Source organism: Nipponia nippon, unplaced genomic scaffold (genome assembly GCF_047370975.1).
Source record: "Nipponia nippon isolate SJK-2023a ecotype South Korea unplaced genomic scaffold, ASM4737097v1 scaffold_3, whole genome shotgun sequence".
Taxonomy (NCBI): Eukaryota; Metazoa; Chordata; class Aves; order Pelecaniformes; family Threskiornithidae; genus Nipponia; species Nipponia nippon.
Genome location: NW_028262347.1, coordinates 33,299,510 through 33,327,047, shown reverse-complemented (window position 1 = coordinate 33,327,047; position 27,538 = coordinate 33,299,510). Strand labels below are relative to the sequence as shown.

At 35.9% G+C, this 27,538-nt stretch overlaps 1 protein-coding gene across 5 annotated transcripts in view; it reads right to left on the bottom strand.

The window, feature by feature from the left end:
* Nucleotides 1-27,538, bottom strand: part of PPHLN1 (periphilin 1) — a 71,803-nt gene that overhangs the window by 33,547 nt on the left and 10,718 nt on the right. For 4 of the 5 annotated variants that reach the window (XM_087767543.1, XM_087767544.1, XM_087767540.1 and 1 more), the window contains 4 exons: nt 27,082-27,143; nt 8,983-9,239; nt 4,894-4,976; nt 532-651 (listed from right to left, as the gene is read on the bottom strand). In XM_087767543.1, the coding sequence (XP_087623669.1) occupies nt 532-651; nt 4,894-4,976; nt 8,983-9,239; nt 27,082-27,143 (522 nt within the window). The remainder of the gene's footprint in view (nt 1-531; nt 652-4,893; nt 4,977-8,982; nt 9,240-27,081; nt 27,144-27,538) is intronic. The other variant, XM_087767541.1, reaches the window with a different exon arrangement.

Genomic DNA, 27,538 nt, shown 5'->3' with positions numbered 1-27,538 from the left:
GGGGGAAAAAACATCCACCCATTGCAGTACCAAGGCAAAAGCTTAATTTTTAATATAGAGAAGGACTGCTTTCTGAAAAGGAATACATGACATGGCAGGCTGACATGGCATGGAACTGAACTCAATAAACCAGGGTTTTCTCTTCTAGTCTTATGTTCTACATGTACGTTCGTATTTTGACTCAGAAGTCCCTTGCTAATTTTAGTAGTTCAGTAGGCATACTTACTTACAGTAGTGCAAGAGTTTCTTGGAGGATCCCTGGGGGAGCTAGAGCCTCATTTTGTCAGTTGTAGCTCAACATGAATTAAAATTATACTAACAAAACCAATACTGTTTTTGTACCTTTTTTCAAATAAATAAATAAATCACAAGGCTTTAGTCTCCATCTTGCTCCCTTTCAACAAACATTTAATAGTATAAGCAGACAAATTCAGGGGTAAGTTACAAAATGTGCCTTTCAAGAGAGTACAGAAAAACAACAGTCTATTGTTGTAACACCTTAAAATAAATCGATTAATACTCCTGTCTTACATCATACTCTGTTATTTCAGGTAAATTGCTTTCATCAGCCTTCTCTGACTTTTCAGCTGCCCACTTGCTTGCAGCTTCTGCAAGTTCCTTTTCCGATAGTCTGTTGCTCTTATCCAAGGCCTGTACAAAAACATCATAGTCAAGGTTTAACATGAAATATATTTACACATGGCGAAACATCTTCAAAACTAAAATAAACAGTTATTCAGATCCCCAAAACATTTTAGAATAGGAAATAAGGAAGCTGAAGCTATTTCATTCGCTGACCGATTTCTTTAAAAAGAAAAGTGGGTGGGGAGAGAGCAGAGAAAAAAAGAAAAAGCGAGGAGAGAAAAAAAGAAAACTCAATTAAGTTCAGTAAAATGTTAAAAAAGCACCATATTTTCAGAATCAGGTTATTAAATTCATGGGACAGAGATAACAAAAATTGCTTGAGACCAGTTGAGTTTAAAGAGACATGGATCGAATGGGCACCAAGAAATTAGATACAACTGTGGAGTGATCTAATAATTCAATGTGATTTTCAGGCATAAAAGGTTGTAACAAATTTAAACTAAACTATTAAATACTGTGTAGGGTATAAAAACTTAGCTAATTAGGAACAAAAAGTATTTTATACATACTTTAAATGATCAGAGCTGCTTCCATTAAAATTCATTATTTTTTATTTGGGGGAAATGTTCATCATTTATAATAGAGTCAGTCATGGCTTTATGGCCAATCTACCTTTTCACATGGAAATACTAATAAATAATATTTAAAAACTGATTTCATATAAATAATATTTTAAAACTGATTTCCCTCTAAGAATACAATTTGGCTTTTACTGACAGAGCAACAAACAGACAATGACAAATACCCTCGTACCAAAACCATTTTAGGAATAGCTATCTTTATAAATCTTGTTACCGCTACGTGGATAATTCATTTGAATCAACTGTATGCATAGAAGCATCCATCCAAGAATCTATACAACTCTAATATTAAAAACTGCAACACTAAGGTGGATATCTAAAAAAGATACAAAAAGCCTACTGCCTCAAAAAGGTTGTCACAATTTCTACCCGAAAATATCTATCTTAGCAAATAGATGGACAAAAAAAAGCAAACAAAAAAAACAAACCAAAAAACCAACACTCCCCCCTCTTATCGTTTGTTCATTCCAAATTACATCAATGCCCAGAGGAAGTAAATACTGTGACCTGTAATAAGACTGCTTCATCTTCAGACCTTCTGTGCTTACCTCAAGTAAAATATTATCCAAACATCTCTTTATGCTGTAATATGGCATAAGTATACAATTCACAGAACCCTTCCAGGATTGTGTCATAAAGACACCACCTTTATCTGAATCCAGAAGAGAAGTGCAACGTAATGTTCAAATAGGGATCCCTCTTTTCTATAAGTGTAAATTAGAGAATTATAACCAGCGAAGTCAGGAGGTGACAAAGTTCAATATGCAGGGGCACAAAGAGGGTTCTTAAAAGAAAGGGGTAATATAATTCATAGAATAATTAGCTCAGCTCACCTTTCCAAGCTACACAATTATTTTTACACTAGTCTCACTACAAACTATCTGCGGCCAAGTTTTTTTCCCCCCATGTTCTTATTCCCCATAGTACGCCTGACTTTCACCTTTAACCTGACTTTTCCCTAGCTGCCAAAAAATCTTGTACTGTGGTACTATTATGAGACTCTCCCTTTCCTCAAACGTAGCTCTGGCCAATACTAACAAAAGGAAAGACCAGTATCTTTGTCAGGGACAGTCAGCTTTGCATGAAATGAAGATAAATAACATCTCACATGACTTACAGTATTTCCACAAGCTATAAACAGAAACTAACCACTCTAGCATCTACTGGAATACAGCAACAAGTATCTGTTTAATTTAATCTTACTAAATTTAATTCTATAGGTCACATGTCAATAAATATGCATTAAAAAATCCTGAGTGCATTTTATGTAATAAAGTAATGGTATTTCCACAGGTATGCTACAACTGAAGAACAGGAATGTATACATTTACTTAGGCTGCAAACTTGCAAGAAATTAACAACCTAGTATACCTCGTAAAAAACAAACAAACTTTCCCCCCCTGTCTCAAAACAGAGGTGTCTTCTTTTCTTTTTTTACCTTATACATAACATAAGAACAGCAAAAACCTGTCAGTTTTCTGCTATCTTTGCTGGGAAGCTTTCCCTGTCTCACACATCTGCCTTTTGCTCTAATTATGTTGGATATAGCCTCCAAGGCTTGCAGTCCAGACAGCTATTAAAGAGAAACACAAAAGATTTCATGCCGCAGTCAATTAAACAGGTGGTTAAGATCAGATAACACCAACATGTATTCATTCACATGCATGAATATGTAAAAAATTAATTATAAGACAGATAAGAATACCTTTCAGATTTGCATATAGTTACTACAGTGAAAAGAGATATTGCTGCGGAAGCATATACCTTTGTAAGTATTTCAAAGCTAAATTATAACTTAGAGCATTGAAAATTTTCTCCTTTAATCTATAAAATGAAGTATATGACTCATTTCTGAAGTCTAAGTAGATTGTAATACCTTGGCCCCAGACATGTTCATTATGTTTTGCCAAGACTTTTTCTGTCGATATTTCTATGTCAGTGAAACACTTATATCACTTAACTGGTCAGTGTAATCCGGCCATCACCCCAAGAGGCTCCACTGACACAAGACAGTATATTACAAGCAGATTCTGGGATGTCAAGAGAAAAAGCAATAAAAGGTCACTGAAGTACTTCCATTTCTGCAGCTGATGCATACCCAATAAATATTCGTGTTGTGGGGGGAAATGATTTCCATCAAACAGAAAGTTTCATGTTGTGTAGCTTACCAAGTGGATATCCACTGCCAGTAGATATATGCAAACTACTGGCAAAAAAACCAATACAGCATAGATCAGACCTGACTGAAGAAGAAAGCAAAACATTTAAAGAATACTTTATAGTTCAAGCTCACACTGAATTTTGATACGAGAGCAAGAGATTTTGCAATGGCTCCTTGTTCTGAAAGGCTTGTATTAAGCAAAGATTTGGTATTGAGTTGTAGTATGCGGAGTCTGTAAGCAAAATACATGAACTAATTATAAAGTTTATTTTATAATCCAAACCAGTGCAACTTGTGCATAACAGCTTTTATCTTACTTTCCTTATTTACATTGCTGAAAATATATCGCTCACCACCCCCCTTAAGGACATTGGCAATTAGCTAATGCCTAGCACAGCAGTTCTAAAAGAGCTGCATAAGGGATAAATACTTAGAATGACATAGCACAACCAAAGCCTGATTTTTTCCCCACCTAATTATTTCCTTCAGTCTCACCTTCTCACAACAAAAAGTACCTTTCTTTCTTCCCATTTTTTTTTGTTTAAGCATTCCACTGCTTTTATTAAAAAAACCTCAACAACCAGGCTAGTACACCATGCTATTTAGGGCAAATACTACTTTTTAATAGGACCTTATTCACTTCGAACAATATAATGCATTGTTTCTTTACTTCTCATTAAAGTATTTCTCAACAATTCAGAGAAAATACTCCTGTGGAAGTGTTCATTTTAACCTCAGATATAATTTACAGGCAAGCAGTACGTGATGCAAAAAATGTTTTTGCTGCCACAGGACAGCCAGAACAATATTGAATGCTGATTGTTCATTAGTGTTTATTAGCCTGTCCATTTAACTAATTAGCAAGATGGTGTAGTTGGTGCTCAGCCCACAAGATTTTTTTGATGGGAAATTAAACAGCATCATTTAGAACATAAAACAGCATTTACCAAACTATCTTGCAATGTGGCTGCCTTCCCAAGTAAACGCTATCATTCTTGCTACATCCTCGAGCAGCCCTGCTTCCAAGCCAACTCTGCTATTCACTTTATCTTCCCAGTCAGTCAGACACTTCACCACACTGTTTCCAAATCCAGTCACAGCTTAGGAATTATTGAAGGATGAAGTTCAGTGCAAGTACAGGCTTGTCCAATTGATCTGTTGCTCCTAAAAACTGCTTCCCCGTTTTTCTCCTTGCCATTCCTTTTCTAGCACATTCCTGACTTTGGAAAATTACAATTTTAAATACATACAAAACTCCCTTTCTCCTAAAATGAGACAGTGAATACAGAATAAAAAGGTTTGTCAGTGTCATCATTAGATACACAGCATTATCAGCACCTTACTGCCAGATAAAGGGAAACTTATCCTCTGCTGGATTGCAGAGCAAGTCAGGATGCTCCTTTGTTTAACAGCTGCGTACAGTATCTCCTTCCAATTGAGGAAAAAAATCCAACAACAACGAGCAATCTCAAACCGTGGTGAGAAGTACTCAAAAAGAACATTCACCTTTGATGAGGGTACTGCTGTGGAGCCTGAAGGTGATGCATCTCTTGATGTTTTCAGTGATTGAACTGACGTCCTCTCTTTACCTACAATTAAGAAAAAAAATTAATGACTGTAAAATTATATTAAAGATATACCTTGAAAATATACTTATTGGCTTAGAAAAATTGCAGTGAAATTTGCTCAAGACAGACATGAAATCTACATGCTCCACCATCTGATAAATATCGATAACACTTTCTTCTCTTTACAAACAGAGAAAAGATACAGCTATATTATTTCACATATTTAGGAAAACCCATTATCCTTCTTTTAAACATTAACTGAAAGGGTGTATCAATATGATTTGGCAAGATGATGTGGTTTTACTTTTTAATATTCCTGTAATAATAGAAACAGTTGAAATATTAGACACCAGTCAATCACTCCAGGAAACCAGGCAGTGTAGGAACTGGTTTAGCAAGCCACAGTATGTTGAAAAGCCCTGCCATGGGAAACAGTCCTGTATTCTATCAACCACAGGATAGACGCTCTTTGTATTATCAGTGTTTTTCTTGTAAGAGTTAAAATCTGCAAAATGACAATTCAAATTCACTGTGCTAATCACAGTCTGTGCATAGCCTTGCCACAGACCAGTTACAGGCAGCCCGCAGCAGCAGAACTGGTTGCAGTGTAAACTACTAGTTTTCAACCTGTGGTCCATGGATTACATCTAAGGGACCTGCAAAAGGTAAATATGAAAAGCAAATGTGTTGTCAGTAGGCCTAAATTAACTGGACTATTCACACTCATTGAGAAATGGTTGACTGTTCACAAATGGAAAACAATATAGACTTACCTTGGCTTCCATTACATTTGTATCAATACAATTAAGAAAGGTATGAATCAAAAAGTCAATCAAATACTTATGAAAATTGGGATATAAATTATTTTAGTAGAACGATAAACAAATATGGCTTTAATTTAATGAGTCAAAGCAATAAAGAGCAAACATGGCATCTCACTCCTAATAGCTGAGCTATTTTCCTTTTTTACTCAATGCCACAAAATAAGACTGAATTGTGTTGTGTTTTTTAAAATGCACTGCTACCTACACAAATAATGTAAGGAGAAGTCTATGTAAAATGCGCACTTTTAACAACAGGAAATGTTTAAGAGGTATTTGAAAAGTTGGTCTTCTACTCTTTCCCCACATTTTCATACCATATGTATAGTGTAGACTTAATACAAACCAAGGATCAAACACCTGCTCATCTCTGCACATTGTTAGAGGCAAGTAAGTTATTGCTACGATTTTGAAGGCCTACTAATCCATGCAAAAATCTTCACAGCTACTGATAGGTCTTTCAAAAATGCTACTGAAAATAGTTGGGGAAGTTACTCTGGCAAAGCAAACATTCCAAATTGCACTTTTGCCCTCAATGTGACGATGATGCTAAATGGAGAACATACTCAAAAAACAGCCAGCAGCCTTATTTAAGAATTTCTAGTAGCCATAAAACAAAAGATGAATTATGAATTACCTTTAACTAAAGAAGCTCTTTAACAATGAAAAGAAATAGCAAAAAGAAAAACCGTGAAAAATTAAAAGTTCCTATAAATACAAAGTATATGACAAAGCCAAAAACGTGAAGATAGAAATAATTATGTCTTTAATCTGTCACGCTCCCCAAAGCACAGTATGTCTCCCTTGACACCACCAAGTAACACAGAAGTTTTGCTCCTGTGATACCTGCTTTTCAGCCCCATGGATGAGCTACCTCCTTTTAAATATACAGACTACTCTAACTCTGCCTCCTACATGTCTCCTTCATCACACTGGATTCTTTAAAGATTATCTCAGTTCAATGGATTATATGTTTGCACTTGAATAGATGAAATAAGCTGATACAAGTGGCAGTAAATTATTCGAAGTTAAGCAGAGAGAGAAACCACCATTTAATCTGGAGACATTATAAGGCCATTTTTTCTGAATGCGTGTGGGTATTTGGAACCCACAAGCCCTAGCTGTACAATCAAACATGATGCCTTCTGAACACCACTTCTTGCCTTCTTGCATCTCCTCGGCATACCACTCCACAGACCCCTTACCGACAAGCCTGGTGAAGAAATACCACCCTGCTTCTCTCCATGCTCTCCCACCACGGCTGAATGCCCGTCCCTCCCCATCAGCGCTTTCCCTCCGTTTACCAAGCTTCTTTATGTCCCCCCAGTTTTCTTTGTTCAAATCCTGTATTTATCCCAGTTTATGAAGGGCTGGAGAGCGTGGGATATTCCTCCCTCAGTGGAAGTCATCAGGCTAAACTGATTCAGACAGCATGATTTTAAACAGTATTATGATATTGAAAAATACACCTTATTATAAGTTCTGCATGAAATAGTATATACTTCGCATGTTGTAGATCCATTTAAGTACAGACTAAAATGTACTGCTGACATATATGAGATATGTCCCACTTTACGATCCTTTTAAATATGTAATACATGAGCTTACCTAAGACAAATTATATTCAAACATGATTCTAAAAGTATTATTTAAGCCACTTATACTTTGCGAATAGGCCATTTTAATTCAGTCATCTAGAGGAACAGTTTAGTAGTACTATTTTCCAGGGAACAGGTAGTTATAAAGAAATAGTCCAGTGTACAAGCCATCTGGTCTCTTAAAACTGATTTAAAGATGATGGGGACAGCTGTTTAACCATGCAATTGGAAAAAAAATTCCCAAAGCCACAGACTTAAATGTAAACTCCTCTCTTGACCAACATCTTCTCTGATTTGTGAAGGTGTCTGCTTCTACTTATCTACTTCCACTACTGTTTGAGTAATTCTGCCAATATACTACAAATGTGATAGAAGATGGCTCAAAAGTTCAGGAAAACGCTGAAACATTCCAAAATTTTATATGGTTTCTCACAACATTTTTTTCCTGTTCCTGGTAATTATGATCTGCACATCTACAACACTTCTACAAATTTAGTTGAATATAATATTTTTCTCTTCCTCTCCTACACCTACAGGAATTCATGTTCACTGAGTATTGGCACAAAACGCTAAAGGAATTGCAGTGATGAGCTAGAAAGATAATTTGTATTCTACAAGGAGTGAAGTGATTCCTCAATATTTAAACAATATTAACTAAACTCCACAAGATCTTTTTTGGCAAGAAGTGCTACATAATGGTCCAGCGTGCCACTCTGGAAACACACAATATGCCTATCAGTGAATAAAAAGAAAAATCTAATTAATTTTTAAAAAGCTGCCAAAATGAACAGTAGGCTTGTACAGTTCACTAGAAAGCACTTGCAGAAAGGGAAATCAAATTGGATTAACTTACATACACTGTACAAACAGCAGTGGCTAAGATTGTAGTATACTAAAAAAAACAACTTTGCCTTTTCTTTTGCAAATTATTTAAATAAGAAAACCTTAAATATTTTCAAAACAGATGATTCGTTAGACTTCCAGGGAAGATTAAGAGCCAAGCTTTCAAAAGGCAGAATGTACACAGTATAGATTTAACTGATATATGTTCCACATTTCTTCAAGGAGAGCAAGATTTGAGACAATCTGACGATGAGATGAAATTGCTAAAAAAAAAACAGCTTCAAAACGCTAATAATACAGTTCTAAGAATATTGTCAGAAAATGTAACATATAGCAGTATGTACTTTTATTTCTCCAATTTTTTTAATCTCTCTTTTCCCCTGGTTGCAGGAAGAAAAGTCTTCATCTGCTACAGATGACAGAAAAGTTTCTTGTAAGGGAATCCAATGACGCACATAAAGAAGTAACAGAAGCAGTTGATGCTAAAAGGAAAAAAAAACCCATATGATACTAGAAAAAGCTGTGCAGCTGAAACTCCTACAGTCAGTCTAGAGCTGCTACTGAAATAACACCTGCAATCTCCCACATGAAATACATAAGGGAACAGAGAGTACAATGAAACAACCAAAGAGCAGACAACACATAACTGGTACAAAATGTCTAGTTTTCTCATTGTAAAAGACAGCATGTAAAAAAAAAAAGGGCTTATACAGTGAGTTGCAGTTTCACCTCACTAACCAGTTCTCATCATTAATCCAGCATTACCTTGCTGAGAAGAAATATTTCTTTTATGTAAAGATGACATACTTCTGCTATGCTGGGACTGATGGAAAGGATAGGCTTTGCTTCTTTCAGGAGAGTAGCTCCTGCTGCTGACACTAGAGCCAGATCTGCTGTGCGGAGAATCCCTTCGGCTCCCTGGTGATTCCCTGAAGAAAGGAGAGTCCCTCTTATGAGGGGATCGCTCTCTCATATAATGAGAAGGATAGAAGCTTTTTCTTCTGAAGCCATCTCTGATGTCCCTTTGAAGACAACAGAAAAATAAAAAGTTACTTGGTTGTTCTTCCAATGTTTGTTGAACAGCACTAGATAATACAATGGCAACATTTTATGTCTGGTAAATACAAATTTGTTAGCTGTCATCTGCAGAACACGTCTGAAATCTTCAGCATTGTTAGAGTACTAGGCAATGAATGAAAAACAAGTATGAAAGTAGAAAAAGAATATGTATATGTATGTCATTTTTTTCAGATTTCATTCAACTACATCATTAGAAGCTAATTGCTTTCTATTTCTCAATAATACAGCTAAAATATAAGAGAAAGATGTTCAAGAAATTGGGACTCTCCCATTTTATTTCTTCAAATTCACTCCACACTCCATTTCACCTGGAAATTAAGCCTTAATTTACAATAGCTAAAAATGCATATGCAAATATTGCTCACACTATTTGGCTGTTTTTCAACTCTATTTTTCACTTACCCTTATTTTCAAGGGACTATGTCCCTCGTTTGATTTCATATACCTTCCTATGGGAAATATCATTGAGGGATTTCAGTTTATATCCAGCAAGGACAAAAAAGAAAACTGCACACTATCTATTCTCATGCCTATGCATCCATTCAAGGTCAAACCCTGAATGAAAATATGAAGATTTATACCTACTGAAAAGTCTATGTCTTTCACAATACACGATATTCATTTTGAACTTTACTGTAAAATACCAGAGATGAACATGAAACCCAACTGATTTGAAACCATAATCTAGTAAACACCAAAACTTTCTACTAAATGTATATACTGTTACTCCAGACCACACCTCAAATGTCCTGGTTACCTGCAAATTATATTAATATACATATTTATGTAAAGGTCAAAAAAACCCCAGTATCAAATTGAACTTTTCCTAAAGAATCTCAAAGCTAACAAACATGCAAGCGAACACCTACTCAATCTAGACTTGTGAGATTTGTCTTAGTCGGAAGACACATTGCTAAGAGAAGCAAGTACTTCTCTGCTCCTCCACAGCATTGCTAAGTAAAAATAAAGACTTCGTAGCATTTATAGTAAGCCAGAATGTACCTTATTTCACTGCTTTTCTCTCCTATTTCTCATCATAGTCCAATATTTTAAATAAGGGAATGCCTCAAAGAAGCAAAGATCTGGTGGGTTCATTTAGCACCATGTAGCTCTAGCTAATTTTATGTTGGTGGAGAAAAGGAAAAAAGCCCTCTAGTGTACAATTCCTATAGCATGTTACAGGCCCACATTTGTGACAGGTAACAAAGGACCTCAGTGTGCCAAAGGTGTTTTGGACTACTGAAACTACACAGGTAGCACCACAGTAATACAAACCCTATTACATTGATGTGTTTTATACAGTGCTGATTTACTTTTTGCATGGAAAGCACGTGTGCCTGAGTGGTTCTGCTTCAGAGAGCAAATATACCACAAGCAACACTGAGGTTATTCTGCAAGAGAAAAATCATCGGGGGGATAGCCAGTAAAAATACAGACAATCCTTCAGCTTATTTCTCCAATTCCAGATGGAATAAAGTATCAGGAAAATAAAACAAATGTTTATTTTGAAACTTTTCATATGAAACTAAAATATGAATCAATAGCTCTCAGCTACCGTGGTTTTCAGTAAAACGCTAGTGAAGCAAAGCCAGGTTTTACAGTTAAATAATTATTTCCCTGTTAACAGACCATAGGCCTTTTATAGGTATCTTATCTTACAGAAAAGCTTATTTTACAGGTCTGCATACCAAAACTGATACAAGACAATGTTACATGGATGTATATCTAACAGGTGTGCTAAAAATCAATATTCATTTCCTCTCTAAACATGTTTCCTTCTTCTGTTTATCGTGACAGTTTCTTCTCGCCAAGCCAGCCAGCAAAAGAAACAATTAAGGAACTGTTAACTAGTACTCTATTTAATAGCCTCTATACAGTAGCCATTGTACAGATACTTAGATCAAAGAATGAAGCACCCCAGAATACACAGAAGGATAATCCTCCTGCTTTCTTCACAGGCCTAAGAGCAATGTGCCCAGCTTTGGACACTACTCTTTAGGAAATGTGTAGATTAATGGGAGACTTTCCAGAAGGAAATAACTGAAATTATCAGAGACTGAGAAAATACGTTTAATAAAGAAACACTCAAACCCCTTTGTCCACTTAAATTTAGCAAAAAGAAATCTAAAGAAGCCAGGCAAGTTCTCAAACCTATGAGATGTAGCTGAAAATAGGGAACTAATGCTTTATTTACATTACATGTATGAACATTTCATGTAGCAAGAGATTTAAAAGTGAAAGTTCAGACTTGAAGTATGCTAGAAAGATTAGCTCAGCACTGAACTAGTTTGTCTAGTTAAGTGGGTTTTTTATTTATTAAAGAACATATTGATCAAATATTTATCAGGAATGAGTTAGGTACAGCACACTTTTTCTTCAGTTTCCTTCCAAATCTCTGTCTTTAAATAATCTTATTTATTTTTAAAGCACAAGCTTTCTAGCAGACCAGTACACCACTTTTATGCCCAAAGCACATTTTTATGAGCAAGTTATTAAGCCCTAGTATACAGAGAAGTTTATTATGGAAATGTTTACAGAGCCCCAGCTATTGCACACATATAATAAATGCTCTAATATCCACATAAGAATTTACAAAATATCATTGAAACACACTTTTAAACAGGAAAACATTTAAAAGCCTCATTCTACAATAATATCATGCATAAAAAAGTAGAATCTCACTTTCATTTTTAAATTTTCATTTCATCACTCCATGTTAATTCTTAACTGGACCCTATCTCATACTGAACACTCAAGCCATTAACTATATTAAATCTGTTTCAGACAGCATAGCAACAGCACAGCATTTCTGATGTTTTCCATTAATGTAACAAACTACATTGAACAGAACAAAATAAGCATTGTTTTACTTTTTTTTTTCCTTAAATACTTAAGCTAACATACACCTGCAATTTGGTAATGAAGGCCCCAATTCAGCAAAGCAGTTAAGCACATGCTTCAGATTCCAACACATACTCAAAAGGTTTATTGAGCAGGGACAATATTTAATAGAGATGCAAAATTTTGTGCTTGGCTGTAACTTTAAAATAGAACTACTGCCCTTAATAACAAATACAGGACTAATCCCTTTTATATAGGATCCCTCTTATCATTATACTTTGTATTCACATCTCGCACTTAGTCCTGAAAGCACAATTTAGTTCTCTCAGCAGTGCTGCAACAGGAAGTATTCGCATTTTTAACCTCCAAGAAACTTGACCATTAAATTCTCTCACTGAAGCTGATCATCTTGGATGAGCTTCTGAAATTTTATAAGTAAACAGCCATACCCTGATATACCATCCACCAAGGGCAGCTTAGGGAAGAGCACAAGCCTGAGAGTTATTTCAGTTAACCATCAATTCCAGTTTCCTGGAGGAAAAATGACAAATACAGAATAGGGAAAGGTATTCTCCTGCTATGCAGAAAGCCCTACAAGGGAACACAACATGGGAGATTTTCTGTTGCCAAAGGATCAGAGACACCACCTCTCCCAAGCTACCTCTACCACACTGAGTACTTCTGGTCTCATCCCTCCCTACCATTTTAAGCCCGGCAAACCATTCAGCAGCAATGTTGTGGGAAACTGAGGGCTACAGGAAGCTTTCTAGTTTACAAAAGGGAGTGGTACAGCTTAAGCTATGTGAAACAAAGGCTAACATGAACTGGTGAGTCAGTTTTATATTTTAAGAGGACATAAAGGCAAAATTCAATCACTTGCTAGATGTGAAATGCATGGAATGGGGGTGTATTTGGGTACATGAAAGCACATCACATGCAATATAGGAAAAAGTTTTGTTTGTAAGAGGAATTTAGTTCACTCTCTTGAATTCATGCTACTGGTCAACTGTGTACAATACTTTGTGCTTACTATTCTCTTGGACTTCTGCATCCCAATACAGACATCCATCTTTTCAACTAAAACATTAATCTACGATGTGGTCCAGCCATAGAGGACATAACTCACACTTTTGACACTGCACTGAAGAGACTGGCAACTCAACAATATATCACTGCGGAGCAGAAACCGTAGGTTCTTTCAGTAACTCACAGGTGAGTGCAGTCTATCACCTAGATAAAAAGTCAGAGAAGTTTATGCGACCCCTTTCATCTGAGAGATTACTGCTATTGTCAAAGGGGTTAGTCGTTCCATTTATAGGCTTGGGTTTTAGGCAAGGTTAGTAATCAAAGTAACTCACACAGTTTTATAAATAAATTGAGGAAATTATACACATCTCCTAAGACACCAGACTTCAGTGCAAAGACATAAAACAGACAAGATTTGGACCATGCTTCTTAACTCAATACACTTTCTCTGTCTCATAATGCTCAGGCAAGGGGAATGGGGAGGAAGAGTGAAACAAAAATAAAAAATCCTCTTCCCTTCCTTGTCAGGACACTGCAGGGGCTAATAGAGCTACCAATGTGATTCGGATGATGTGGAAAACATTTAATAAAATATACTACACCCCTGACCTCTAAGGTTCTCAAAAGATTTGCTGTGTCATACATCCAAAAAGCAAACACAAAGAGTCAAGAACACCTTTACTTTTCACACCCTCAAAGTAAATGGAGGTGGTGGAAGATTCCAGCCACCATCCTCTCTCCCAGAGCTCATTCCCTTTCGGTCTAAAGTACGCAGTACATGTTTGTGCAACAAACCAACAATTTACTTTAGCTCTGTTTTAGAGACTTAATATAATCTCTTGTTATTGTCCAAAGATGTTTATGGTTATTTATCATAAGCTAAAACAATACAATGAATTACACCATTGCAGATGTAAGTAATTGCATCTGGTTCCACCAGCTTTCATTTGAACATTTGAAGTGATGACAGATCTCTTATGACAACTGGTTCCCAATGTTTTACGACTAAGCAAGTAACTGCAGTACTTGTAAGTGATATTTGCACTTGCTTTAAATGAAATTAACGTAATTATATCTAGTCAATGTAATCTTATTAACAGCTTTTCGCATGAAGGCAAAAGGAAACAGGTGTTGCAGAACAGCAGTAAATCTCATGAAGAGAAGGATAACTAGACATACTAAATGTGCAACAAAAAATTAAACATATATAAATGCTTCATGATTTTTATGCTGCATGTAGTACTACTGAAGTCATCATATGCAAACACCAAAACTCCACACTGATGCTACTTGTCCACCTCACTCAACATTAGAGAGAAATGCCTGCTATATTCTTTAATTGAATGGTGTTAATATGCACTTAAACTGAAACTGGAAATCAGATTACACTCCTCTTTACCCTTAGTAAAGAGTACCCTCTTTTCTAGCGTCATTGATAATGTACTTTACTAAACTTGCTGGAAGATGAGCCCACACAATAAAAGTACATTTAAATTCAAACTCTCTTTCTATTATCTGACAGAGAGAAACCATGGTCAAGCATACAAATTACAACAGAAGAACAAGAAAGAAAGAAAGAGCTAGAGTCCAGAAAAACACAGATTTAAGTTCCAAAGAATTAAGAGCAAACAGCTTTATACAATTGTACGCAGAATAAAGACAATATGTTAATTAGACAAATCAAGAGCAAATTGGACAAAATAACTGCATTCAAATGCATGTGATCTTGCCTTCTCTTCTTTTTGAAAACAAGGGCTTAGTAACTCCCTGCAATTTCTCTAGAATAGGAAACAAATCATAGGTCTAAAGTTCCAGAGTGCATATTTGTTGAAAGTGATGAACCAAGTTACAATTTCTATTAACGGCTACAGCAATTACAGCAGCACAGAATATCACTGATAAAATATTTACTGACAGACACTACTGTGGGGTCAGATTTCCTATTCTTGACTTTGAGCATCGTATCATCCCAGAACAGTCAAGCAGTTCAGATAACTATACTGAGAAGTTTATTCCTCGACACAGTAGGAACTGAATCAATTCCTAAACAGACTTAATTCAAAATGGAAATCATTCAAATCTTGTATCTCAATATACAAGCTTAAAATTGGAAGGAAACAGGACACAAGATACTGTATCTTCACATACTTTATTTTTTTTTTTCTCCTGATACCATCAGACCAGAGAAACTGGTCGTCATTATTGCTTCTAGAGAAAGCTCTAATGGGACAGACCTTCCTAAGTAGGTGTTTGCACACATGCACTGTCCTCAGGCATTGAGACCAGCACATGGGAAAGAACTTTAAAAAGTTTCCCTGTGGTACCAAAGAGTGTGGGGTTGATGAGGTAGGAGATGGAAAAAATTCCCCAAGTACTACCAAAAGCAAGCATAAACGTATTCGGAACAAACATTTGTGGACAATAATGTACTATGAAACACAAATAAACAGCCCTATGGAAATTTTTAAATAACTTTATTTTTTAAAGATCTTCTAAACCAGTGTGGGAAATGACACGAGACTGTGGAGAAAAATATGTGCTGTATAGAGTCACACAACTTTATATTGCCAAATTTCTAAACAAAAGAAGGTTTTTATGTTTGGTTGGTTGGGTTTTTTTAACCTGTGGGTTTAGTGGGTTCTTTGTTTTGTTGGTTTTGGGAGGATGTTGTTTGGGGTTTTTTTGGGGGGGTGTTTGGGAGGGTTTCTTTGGGTTTTGGGCGTTTGTTTTGTTTTTTACTTCACAGTCAGTACTTGCCAAGCAATTCAATGTAGGCAAGCATTTGTCTAATACGCACATTAAGTACCTGAAAGAAAGAAGGAAATATTTTTGCACTATATTTTTAGGGGCATAAGTAAATTTTATGTTCAGCAAGCTATTATTCTTTTTCATAGAATCACTAAGGTTGGAAAAGACCCTTAAGATCATCGAGTCCAACCGGATAGCTTTTCTCAAAGGCTATCTTTAAAATTCTTAAATAGAAGAACCCAGAAACCATGAAATATCTGCTAAAGGAGCTCTTAAGGCTTTTCATTGGTACACCGCAGAATGTCGTAAGTTCATTGATACTTAAGAGAAAGCAACAAGTAGTGTACTGTAGTAGTATATACTGATTTGATTAACCCTTGTGGTTGACTTTCTAACACCATCAATAAAAAGCTGCAAAAGGAAAGAGCAAGTTGTGGAACAGGTTTGTAAGCAGCAATACCTTATGTCAGTAATACTGACACACAATACCTTTATTATATTTAGTTTTCTTCTCCTTCCAAATCCCTTAATGAGATCTATAAATCACAAAAACACTCAATTTTTCTCTATATCAGAAAAATGCTCCACAAATCGCGATGTTTTTATTCTTAAATTAAAGTGAAATTTGAAGCAATTAGGTCAAATAGGTTTCATCTGCTTATGCCCCAAAGTTTTGTAATAGTGGTACAGACTTCGGCATAGCAAATTTAAATAAAAGTTAGCAAACTACCTCTGCTTTTGGATTTTTCAAGATAAAAGACGTTATATATATATGAAGAAAACAATTTATTGTACATAATGTTTTTTTTTCTTTATTTGATCTCATTCCTTCCTGTCAAGGATGTAGTTTGTTCAAAATATGAAAGCCCTGAATTAAGACAGAAATTTCCTCTTATAAATTATTCAGCCATGCAGCTTTATCTTTTTCTTTTTCCCCAGTTTGCTTTTTCCTTTCACTTTGATTACAGTTTACAATCACTCTAATATACATTTTTATATATATATATTTTTTTTTTAGGCCATTTCCTATGTATTACAAACAGCACTTACTTGAACACATTTAACACAGAGACAAGCCATGCTACCTGGGTAAATTCCTTATTAAAAAATCCTTTTGCAACTACTGTAAGCCTTCAGTTATTTCAGTGATTTAATAACAGTTAACTTCAGAGTGCACCTCCATGACAAGTCATACTGATTCAAAGTAGTGCTGCAACAATCTTCTCAGCCTTCCTTGAATCCGTATTCCCACTCCACGCCTAACCTGGCATCGATACTTTCTCTCAGGCAACCAAACTGGTAGATAATTAATTGTGGTGGGTTAGCATGCAGGACCAGCTCACTGAAGAGTACAAACACCTGAAACAGTACCAGGGCAAGGGAAGGACTGGAACAGCACCAGCTTAGACAGGTTTAAACTGCTGTGGAAATAGATTTTTACTATAGGAAGATGAGTCTCCTTACTGCATTCATGACTTCTATTTATTTATGATAAATAAAATAGGTCCCTTGGCAGAATTTGAGAGTAGCTAAAGTTAGCATCAGTAAGACTCAAAGAAGGAATACATTTTTTTTCTAAAAATAATAGACATACATATCTAAGCAACACTGAAAACACAATATTCTGGTTGTGAGTAACAGATGTAGATTCAAAGATAAATTTTTAAACAGAATACTGTTTAACAGAGACAAGTTTTAGTAAGGGATAAAAGTAGCAGTAGCTGAAGAGAGTTTTTGAATAATTAATTCATTACTTGTCACTTCAATCTCTGATAACATAATCCTTTGCCTTACTTAAATAATCCTTGTACAAAATTCTTCCAAAAAATGCATCGAGTAAGATAAAAATTGTAGAACCAATACTGAGTTTACTACCTTATCAAACCTGAATTGGTTTACCCCTCTAACTCTGCTCTGGTGAGACCCCACCTGCAGTACTGCATCCAGCTCTGGAGTCCTCAGCACAGGAAGGACATGGACCTGTTGGAGCGGGTCCAGAGGAGGGCCTCAAAAATGATCAGAGGGATGGGACACCTCTCCTTCAAGGAAAGGCTGAGAGAGCTGGGGTTCTTCAGCCTGGAGAAGAGAAGGCTCCAGGGAGACCTTATTGCAGCCTTTCACTACTTAAAGAGGGCTTATAAGAAAGATGGGGACAGACTTTTTAGCAGGGCCTGTTGCAATAGGACAAGGGGTAATGGTTTTAAACTAAAAGAGGGTAGATTCAGACTAGATGTAAGGAAGAAATTTTTTTACGATGAGGGTGGTAAAACACTGGAACAGGTTGCCCAGAGAGGTGGTAGATGCCCCATCCCTGGAAACATTAAAGGTCAGGCTGGAGGGGGTTCTGAGCAACCTGATCTAGTTGAAGATGTCCCTGCTCATTGCAGGAGGGTTGGACTAGATGACCTTTAAAGGTCCCTTCCAACCCAAACCAATCTATGATTCTATAATTCAACACATTAAAATACCTTTTCCATTCTACCTCCAAATTGCATAAACAGGCTCTCAAACATAATTTCCAAAAATAATTAGGCATACTAGACTAGGTGAAATAGGACTTCATTTAATACAACACAACTGTTAAAAGTCAGATTTCAGAAGAGAAAGACATTTCCACAGCTGGCTGACAACACTGTTGTGTGTCATGGCATCAATATTCAGTTCCACTTAGACAAAAGCATTTGTTATCAACTCACAAACTAATACTACAAAGCTTCATATACAGGGGAAGGAACCTTGTATGGTTATGCAAATATATATCATGAATAAATGTCAAGACTAACATTAAGAATAATTTGTTAGCATGGAAAAATAGCATCACCTTTTAAAAATAACACCAACAGCATGAGATCATGGAATTGCTTTATTTATGAACTTTTCCTCAGATGTAGATCGTAACACTCAAACACAGCAGTAGGTGGAAATGGCATATCAAAAAATCTTCTCTTTGCAGCAAAATGCTTAACAAAAGGATGCCTATACTGTCCATAACACCGAACTTTTTCCCCTACTGAAATTTACAGCACATCTCATTTTGTCAACTAAGGGGGGGGGGGAAGCAACTTGCACTCATGTAAAGAAAAAACATCTAAGCAAAGCTCATCCTAGTATTCCCACCCTCTCTCAATGGGAATTAAATTCCCTGAAATGTTTAGTATATTCAAAATATAACAAGTCCTTGGAACCTAACAGATGAAGCATTTATCTTCCCAAGGGAAATTATGTACAAGTCCTCTGTGACAAGACTCCCCATCCTGAGAAACCCATTCCTACATTCATTAAGCCAATTCATTGGCTGGTCATTGAAATGATTTAGTTAGATGCCCACCTTAACAGTAGTTGTCTGGACTCAAAAGGAGACTCCCTTCTCTTTCCCTCCCCACTGTCTCTCAGTACCTAGCTGTTTTTCAGTGTATTTGTAAGGAAACCTTTCCAGAATAATCAAGTGCTATCTCTCCATGGGAGTTTGTCTCGTTATTTCCCAATGCAGTATTAACTTGTTAGTTTGGTACCATCTACGACCCGATTATAATGCTAGCTATAAAACTGGACCAGACAAGCTTGCTTTTTAAAGTCTTCTTTAAAGTGAGGTGTTAGCCAAGATCTTACAGTGTACAGGTACATAATGTTATCTTTAGGCATGTTGCCCTATCATACGTTGTAAACAGAGGATCTCCTTACAGTTTATTAGCATTATGTAAACATCACTGATAAGACGACAATAATCATATTCCCAAAGTGTGACTTAGTTTTAAGCAACAAATCAATGTTGCTACAAAATTTAACTGAGTTTGCACACACTACTGAGTTTTTCCTTACGTGTGTATCATAACATACTAATAGCTGTAGTAAACAGTTCTCATGCAATAACCACTGTTACAAAAATATAATGATGACACCAATTTCATATGACGATTTAAAGCCTTACAAAAACTGCAGTGGGAAACAGTTGTACACACAAAAAGCTATAGAACCTTAAAACGCAAGACAGCTTTCGATCAAAAGCAAGTTGAATAAACACGATAGCAGTTGAGAACCGCCATGATGAGAACTTCTAGGTTTTTTGTTACCAAATTTGGTGTATTTACTGTAACTGTTGTCAAATAAATACTTACAAGTCAATTTACTACCTAGCTGTTTCTTTATTCAACAGTAATGTAGGCTGGGTTTTTAAGAATATCAAAATGTTGAGAAGATTGTAATTATCTGTCTTTAGTCCAAAGAATACTTTTAGAGTCACAACACAGAGACCATATTTAAATGTCACTAAAATATTTCAAAGGACTGAAGTATAAGAAATACCATACACACAGAATCTGACTGAAACTACCTATTTTTAATTGTGCTTTTTGCAAACAATCTTACCCAGTTTTCTCTTATGGCCCTCAGCAGGAGTTAAAGCCAATATTTAGAACTCTTCTAAGTTTCATAGAAAAAGTAAGCTCTACTGCATGAGGCTGTATATTTACAAGCTCAGCAGGAAAGAAAAAATATCAGGTAGTGGGAAGTTCTGCTAATTTGACAATTCCCATATAGGGGAAACTTTGAAATGTTTTGATTAGAAAAACAAAGCTTCCATGACATCATTCTGAGATGAAATAGAACAGCCAGACCCCTCTATTACCAAGAACTGTCAAAGGAGTCTCCCGTCAACCGGGGAGGGGGGGGGCAGAAAATCACAGCTCAGACTCCTGTTGGAGGTTCCAGGGTCCTGGTTGAATAGTAGGAATACTGGCACTGACCTCAGAAGCTCATCAGGAGAAATGATTAAGAGAAAAAGAAATTAAGTGATCAATACAGCATATATTATGACTTTAAAGTTTAAACTCCTTCCCCTCAACCAGGGATGGAAATTGCATAAGCAATTAGAGTTCTGCAACATACCTTAAAAGGAACAAAATTATCAGTAAGCAATTTTTGAAAGCAAACATGTTTTTTAGAATTGGAATGAGAAATTCTGCAAAGAAATAAAAGAAAATATGTCCTCAGTAAAGATCACGGTCAATAGTTATGCAAATAAAAATATTTAAAAATTAAAAAAACAATCACTCAACAACTACAACTAGCTGCCAGTGAAAGCAATATTCACCTTACAGAATGACCCCACAATTAGCTGAAACATGCAAAAAAATCCAGTTGAAAATAAGAGAAATTTTTACCTCCTCCCCGTATTTTTACATTGTAAGGTGGGAACAAAAAAATTCTACAACTGAAACCCTGTCCACCAGTCTCTCCCTTTCTCCCCATTCTCTCAAGTGACAAACATTTCAGAAGTGGAGGGACAGCAGTCTTGCTTTGAATGAAGTTTCTAGTATAATTCTAGATATAAACAAAGCAGGTCCCACCAACATATATACCAGCAGAAACTCAGTTTGACATAATGTTCTTAGTAAGAAAACAGCCAGTGCTCACATACATAGTTTTAAGTCTCTGGATTCCGAGTTAAATGGACGAAAGAGATTCATCATAGCAACAGACTTGTCTGAATTGAAACTCTTTTACTTTCAATTGCATTGGCCTGCAACAGTGGACAGTCCTGAACTGTTCTTAATTATACACAGCCTTCAGTACAGGGCAGTTTTAAAACATTAAGTGATATCTGCATGAGAAGATTTGAGTGCTTACAATCCATTCAAAATAAAAATCCATGGTCCAAAAGAACCCAAAGCATTAGTAATACAATTAGACATATATAATTCTGGCCAAGTAACAAAAATAAAATTATAAAACATAAATCTCAGTTTGCAAACAAATTGGTTGTCCCAAGCACAAAAGAGCTAAAGAGGCGGTGGAGCAGAAAACAGCCCTCAAAGAAAACGTAGCAACTACTGAATCAATAAGACTGCTGCATAAGACGAAGTGTGATATGAAGTCACTAAATATTTAGTGTAAACCAGAATCTACTTTTAAATTATCTATTACCTATTATCTTGTTCCAAAAAGTTCTAAATCCCCCTCCACCCTCTCAAAATATCATAAGCCAAGGTAAACTAATTTAGCTAGCAGCCTAATACAATGGCTCTTCTGAACTAAAGATTTCAACTGACTAAGTCCTTGCCTGGAGTTGTAGACAGGCATAACGAATCTACCACAATGACCTATTATAAGGAAACTAATTTCGTATATGAATAAACAAGTTACTCTAGCAGTTCGTGTGAATACCTGAGAGGTTCAATGTTCTGGCAGAGATTTTATTTATTTATTTATTAAAAGAAAAAGGCATGTGCTAATGAATATGATTAGAACTCTGCTTATCAATCTCTGCCAAAAGCAAGACCATTTTCTTTGGGTGACTGCCATATTTATTTCCCTCCACACATGTTTTTTAATAAAGAATGAGGTTCTTGTATGGTGTCCCTTAAGACCTGTCAAATATTGCAACAGAACAGCAGACTTATGTACAATTTTAGCACCATCTCATAAATCCCTTTGGCTAAGTTTCTCTTCTAGAAGCAAGACAAAGATCGGTTTACATTACAAGGAGGTTTAAATCCAAAGCCTAAAGACCTCCCACAATATAATACGCAGTTTTAAACGAGTATAAAATCGTTAAACAGCTTCACTGTTTCATTCATTAGAGAACACATACAGGGAGAGGGAAAAAAAACAAGAAACAACCTACCCCTGTAATTCAAAGGTGATTGCACAGTGCTAATGTAAAGATAACTGCCTTGGCCTATGACACATCTGAACCCTCAATATTAAATCCTGCTTTGTTGACAGAAGAGTCAGTGATCCTTAACTTCTATCTGAAGACTCTCTCATCAATGACTGTGGTTTAAAATAATCATTCTTGTCAAAGAACAATCATCTTCTTAATGTACAATCTTCAGACCACTCCTCTAGAACATCCTGTCATCGCATACTGCACCTGCAAGGGGTTAATCGCCAAATGGAAGGGTAGTTCAAGCAGAGATCAGAAAGGCACAATTGCTTGGCTTCTATCCCCCTCTTTGCTACCAATTTGCTCCATGGCCTCCAGTAAACACAATCTCACTGTGAAGATTTATGCATCTACAAAAATTGGGGTATATTATGCTTTACTGCCCTAAAAAGGTAACTGTAAGTTTAATATTCAGAAAGCCACATAAAATTTTCAGAGGAAAGGCAATGTGCCATTGATGTAAAAGATTTCCAAAACAAAATATAGAACTGACTGATGAAGCTTAGTTGTTCACAGATCATCAGTTGTTTAAAATTAAGTTTCAGCCTTTTGCCAGCCAGTTTTCTTTCATTTCTAGCATCAAAATTACTTTATTATTTCTATTTATTACAAAATATTTCCTGTGCACTCCACAGATAAGCAGATCTGGTTTATATACACAAATGCATTAGTATTAAAGACTGGACTAAGACTACTTCCTAATTTCACACAGGACATGGGGAAAAAAAAAAAAACACCAACCAATAAACAAAACAACACAAGTAGTAGCAGCAAGTTTCCTTCATTAACAAAGGAAAACTTATTTATATCAACAACTTGAGAGGAGATATTAAAAATGTCCTACATGAGTCACTTCTCAGGAGTCTATATGAACCAACATTACTACTGACGCTGAGTACTTTGTCTACAAATATGGCAATCCTTATTTTACAAAAATCTGGACCTCAGATAATTTTAAGGATCAAATTTAATGCACGTATAGCTGGGATTTACAAGTGCGTCATTTTGTAATTTCTCTTTGAAGATGAGTCTTACCCATCTTAAGTTGCCAAGTTTCACATATTTCACATCTTATTTGGCTGGAAAAAAAAAAAGAATGAAGTAATGTTCTGTGCACTCAAAAGGATTAAAATTTGGTATGACTAAAGTGAACAACAGCTAACAATCTTCTAAAGCATTTCACACTGAAAAGTTTATCTGACTTTATAAAAATGAACTTGTATGCAAAATCCATTCCTATGAAGCCCATACAGAAGTACTGTAAAACTGGAGTTCTTCAACATATAACAGCATAGTTCCCTGCAACTTTTCAAAAAATCTGACATGCATAAAATAATTTGAGTGCTTTGAATAAATGAGTTTGATGTATCACTAAAGACAAGTAGTAACACAGCCCCAGAAGTAATCAACAACAGTAAAAAATAAATGTACAAAGAAGCCATGTGTTATTTGATCTACTTCTCTCACAATTTCCAAGTTTCACAATTCTCATAGCATCAGCGACCAAGACATTAAAACTGTCGTCATGTGTGCAGAAAATTCTCTGTTCACCAAACTAAGAGATTCTGCTTTGATGTACCATTCTTTATATGTGCCAACTAGGCTTGAACCAAGAGGCACTTCAAACCAAGCTATGACTGTAAGGTTACACAATTCACATCAGTTCCTAGAGGACAGAAATCCATCAAGAATTCCTTAGGTCAGAACAAGAGAAAAAGGGCTGGGAACTCGTGCTGGACATAGATTTCAAAATATCATCTGGATTACTTTATTTTTTACATATAAGATATTACATAAAGAACTCATGGTCAGGATGAAAGCTGTTCACTGAGCATGGTATAAAACAGGGCTAACAACTCTCAAGAACTGAGTGGTCCAGAAAAAGAGCAGAAGGATCAGTAACGCTCAGCTCAGTGGTAGACTATTGGCAAATGACAGCTGCTTGGAAACTGAAGCATAACTCCATAAGAAGAAAGAAGGCAAGAAAAAAGACAGCTAAGCCAAGTGGTAGAACCTCAACAATCTTCTTGTCACTCACGAAGAATTGCTGCTAGTCAGTTGACACATCACAGCTCAAGCCACAGCTATGTAACTGCTAAGTAAGCATGCACTTCCTATTTTTAAGGAAAAGGCAAGAGGCTTAAAAAAAAAATCCACAAAAGAAATAACAACAGCAACAACAAAAAAAACCCCAGCTGGTGTCTTCAACAAAGGAAACTATCACCCCCCAAAATTCTGCATCATTTAAGGGTTTTTGATATTCCAGATAAGCAGCTTCTTTTACTTTGGGAAAATCTCAAGTAATGTTTTTCAGCACTCCAAAGAAAGATAGGGGGGAAAAAACGGAAAGAGATCAGAAACTACTTTTTCACAGTTAAGTTGCGAAAAAACAAAGCAGGAAAATGTGAATGATTAATGCTTAAGAGGAAATGCTAAACATAATATTGACAACACCTTTTTACAGCACATTTTTAGCTGCTGAATGAGTTTTTAAAAATAGTCAAGAAAACTGATTATTTATGTCAATAAAAGAGCTATTCTTTTTAGAATTTATAGTCACTGTACTGACTACAAAAACCCATTAGCTTTGCAAGTCTCCTGAGTGTCTTTAGCTTCACAAATCTAACTTTGTGCTATGTTTTAGCCATGTTCCATGCTATTTTTTAAGAAGTACTTCTGCTTAAAGTAATCTTAAATCTCCTTCTACTGCCTCAAATAAAAAAATTTATACATACTCCAGAAGAACTTACTCAAAATAACTTTCATCATATCCAAAGAGAAAGCATTTTCACATATAATAATTTTTTAATCTCATGTTTTATAGTGCAAATGTCTTTGAAATAGAAAGTAATTAGCGTTTCCACCACAGGAGACAACATACACCAAGTACTATACTTCACTATTTCCTCTGTTGAGATCCACTACATAGCTCAATAGTGAGCAATATGCAAAAAAATCATAATTAAGTTTATTACAAAGCATGTAATGCTACAAGTGTTTAGCAGTCTGATCACAGGATTTATATCCAAGGTTATTTACTATTCCTGTGCTTTTCTGTACAGTCAGACTTATGACATGCTAATGCATATTTATGTAATAGATCAGTAGGGCTTCATTCAATTGCAAATACATTCCCATACCTTCAACTGAACAAAGTATCTTTATGAAGTTCTTCCACACTCCTATTGCAGTTGTATAACACTTACATATTCTGAAATATACAAGGAAGATTCAGATGGGACTATCACCTACCACGCAACACATTTTTAAAGCCTTCAACAAAACCAGCTGACATTTTATGCTCACATTTTAAATGGAAGAAATCAGGATGCATTTAAGAATCTTTTTGACCACTGGGTGCCACTCTTGTTCTGTGTAAAATGAACTGCCTGGCACTAACTCAGTCTTCTCAGTCTTTTTTTTTTTTCCCCCCAGCTTTAAACAACTCTGATTCTTTTAAGTGGGAGGAAAAGATGCAAGAATTTTTACACAAGTTTCTATAAAACACTTACTACTTTTCGAAACCCTTTACTGTTGCTTCTAACCCCAAGAATGCAATTTTGAGAGAAGTCGAGTGCACACAGACCCTTATGAAGGATTTTTTTTATGGTGAAGTTATCTAATAACCTAGTTACACTATGTCTAAATCATCACATTCAAAGGAATAGATATCTACTACAACTGTGCAGCCCTGTGGCAGATAGAAGTACAGCCACAAGATGACATTCTTAGATTAGATTGTTAATATTTCAGTTATAGTAACAATTCATTCTTGTCTGAACATTTAGGGTGAATTTCATCCTTGTCCCTAAGTTTTGAGTGTAACACTATCCTGTGCACTTTATTTATCATAACAAACAATCCCACACCAAACATCATTGCAGGCATATGTATGTTACAGCCCTACTGTTTAATACTATTTCTTACATTTCACAGATGGGAACCTGAGCTACAGACTAAGAAGTGCTCACAGAAATGAATATAATGTATGATGGAAATACCTACTCATCAGTCCAGCTGAGAAAAAAGGGAGGTCAGAACAAGGCTATGGTGAACTTCATAATCCCATTATCCGCCCCACCAGCCTTTAAAATGGCGCAGGTATCTTTCCACTGTATTGTTGCCCCAAGGTGCTGCAGTCACAGAAGCAAATACTACACCAAAGAATTCTCTGAAGTCATGTAAAAAGTATGACTGATCAGGGAGATGAACTAAATTACTTACAGTCCCAAGCTAACATCTTAAAGATGCTATCATTATGCCTCCTCTCCTTACCAAACAAATACTAAAATAGAGACTTTCATGTCATACCATTTATTTCATTTGTATTTCAAACACTGCAACTAGAAATCACTTTTCCACTATTGTTTTTACTTCAACAAGTGTCCTTTCCCACATACCTGCCATTTCATTGCTCTGCTCTACAAACTGTTTTGATAACAAACAAAAATGCCCTAAATAGTCCCAGCCTATGCATTGCACTACTGTAAAGTCTTACAAAGTACCTGTATTCAGGCTGCCGACTTATAGGATGATCATCCCTTGGCCATCTGTATCCTGATTCATCCTGCAAAACACACATACAAAACAATTGTGTGACATGTATCTCAACATCAGATGTCAGGTACAGTTAGTTGCCAAATGGTACTTATTTACCGCAAAACCAAAGCATTTAATGCACTAAAAGAAAGTACTAATCATTCACAGCAAGGTTCTTCTCAGTTTATTCACTCTGCCCCGTTCCTCTTATTTTCTTCCTCTATCAATATTAAGGAGAGCGACTTTGAAATGCTGCACAAAACACAAAAACTAAAAAAATTTTCAAACTATATACATTGGCCCTGACTTAAAAAAAAGAAAAATTTCCCCCATTGAAATGTAAATTATCACCAATAGCTTGAAATTACAGAATTTCAAACAGCTGGGTTAGAGGAGGTGAATGAACTTTCAAAGGGACCATAA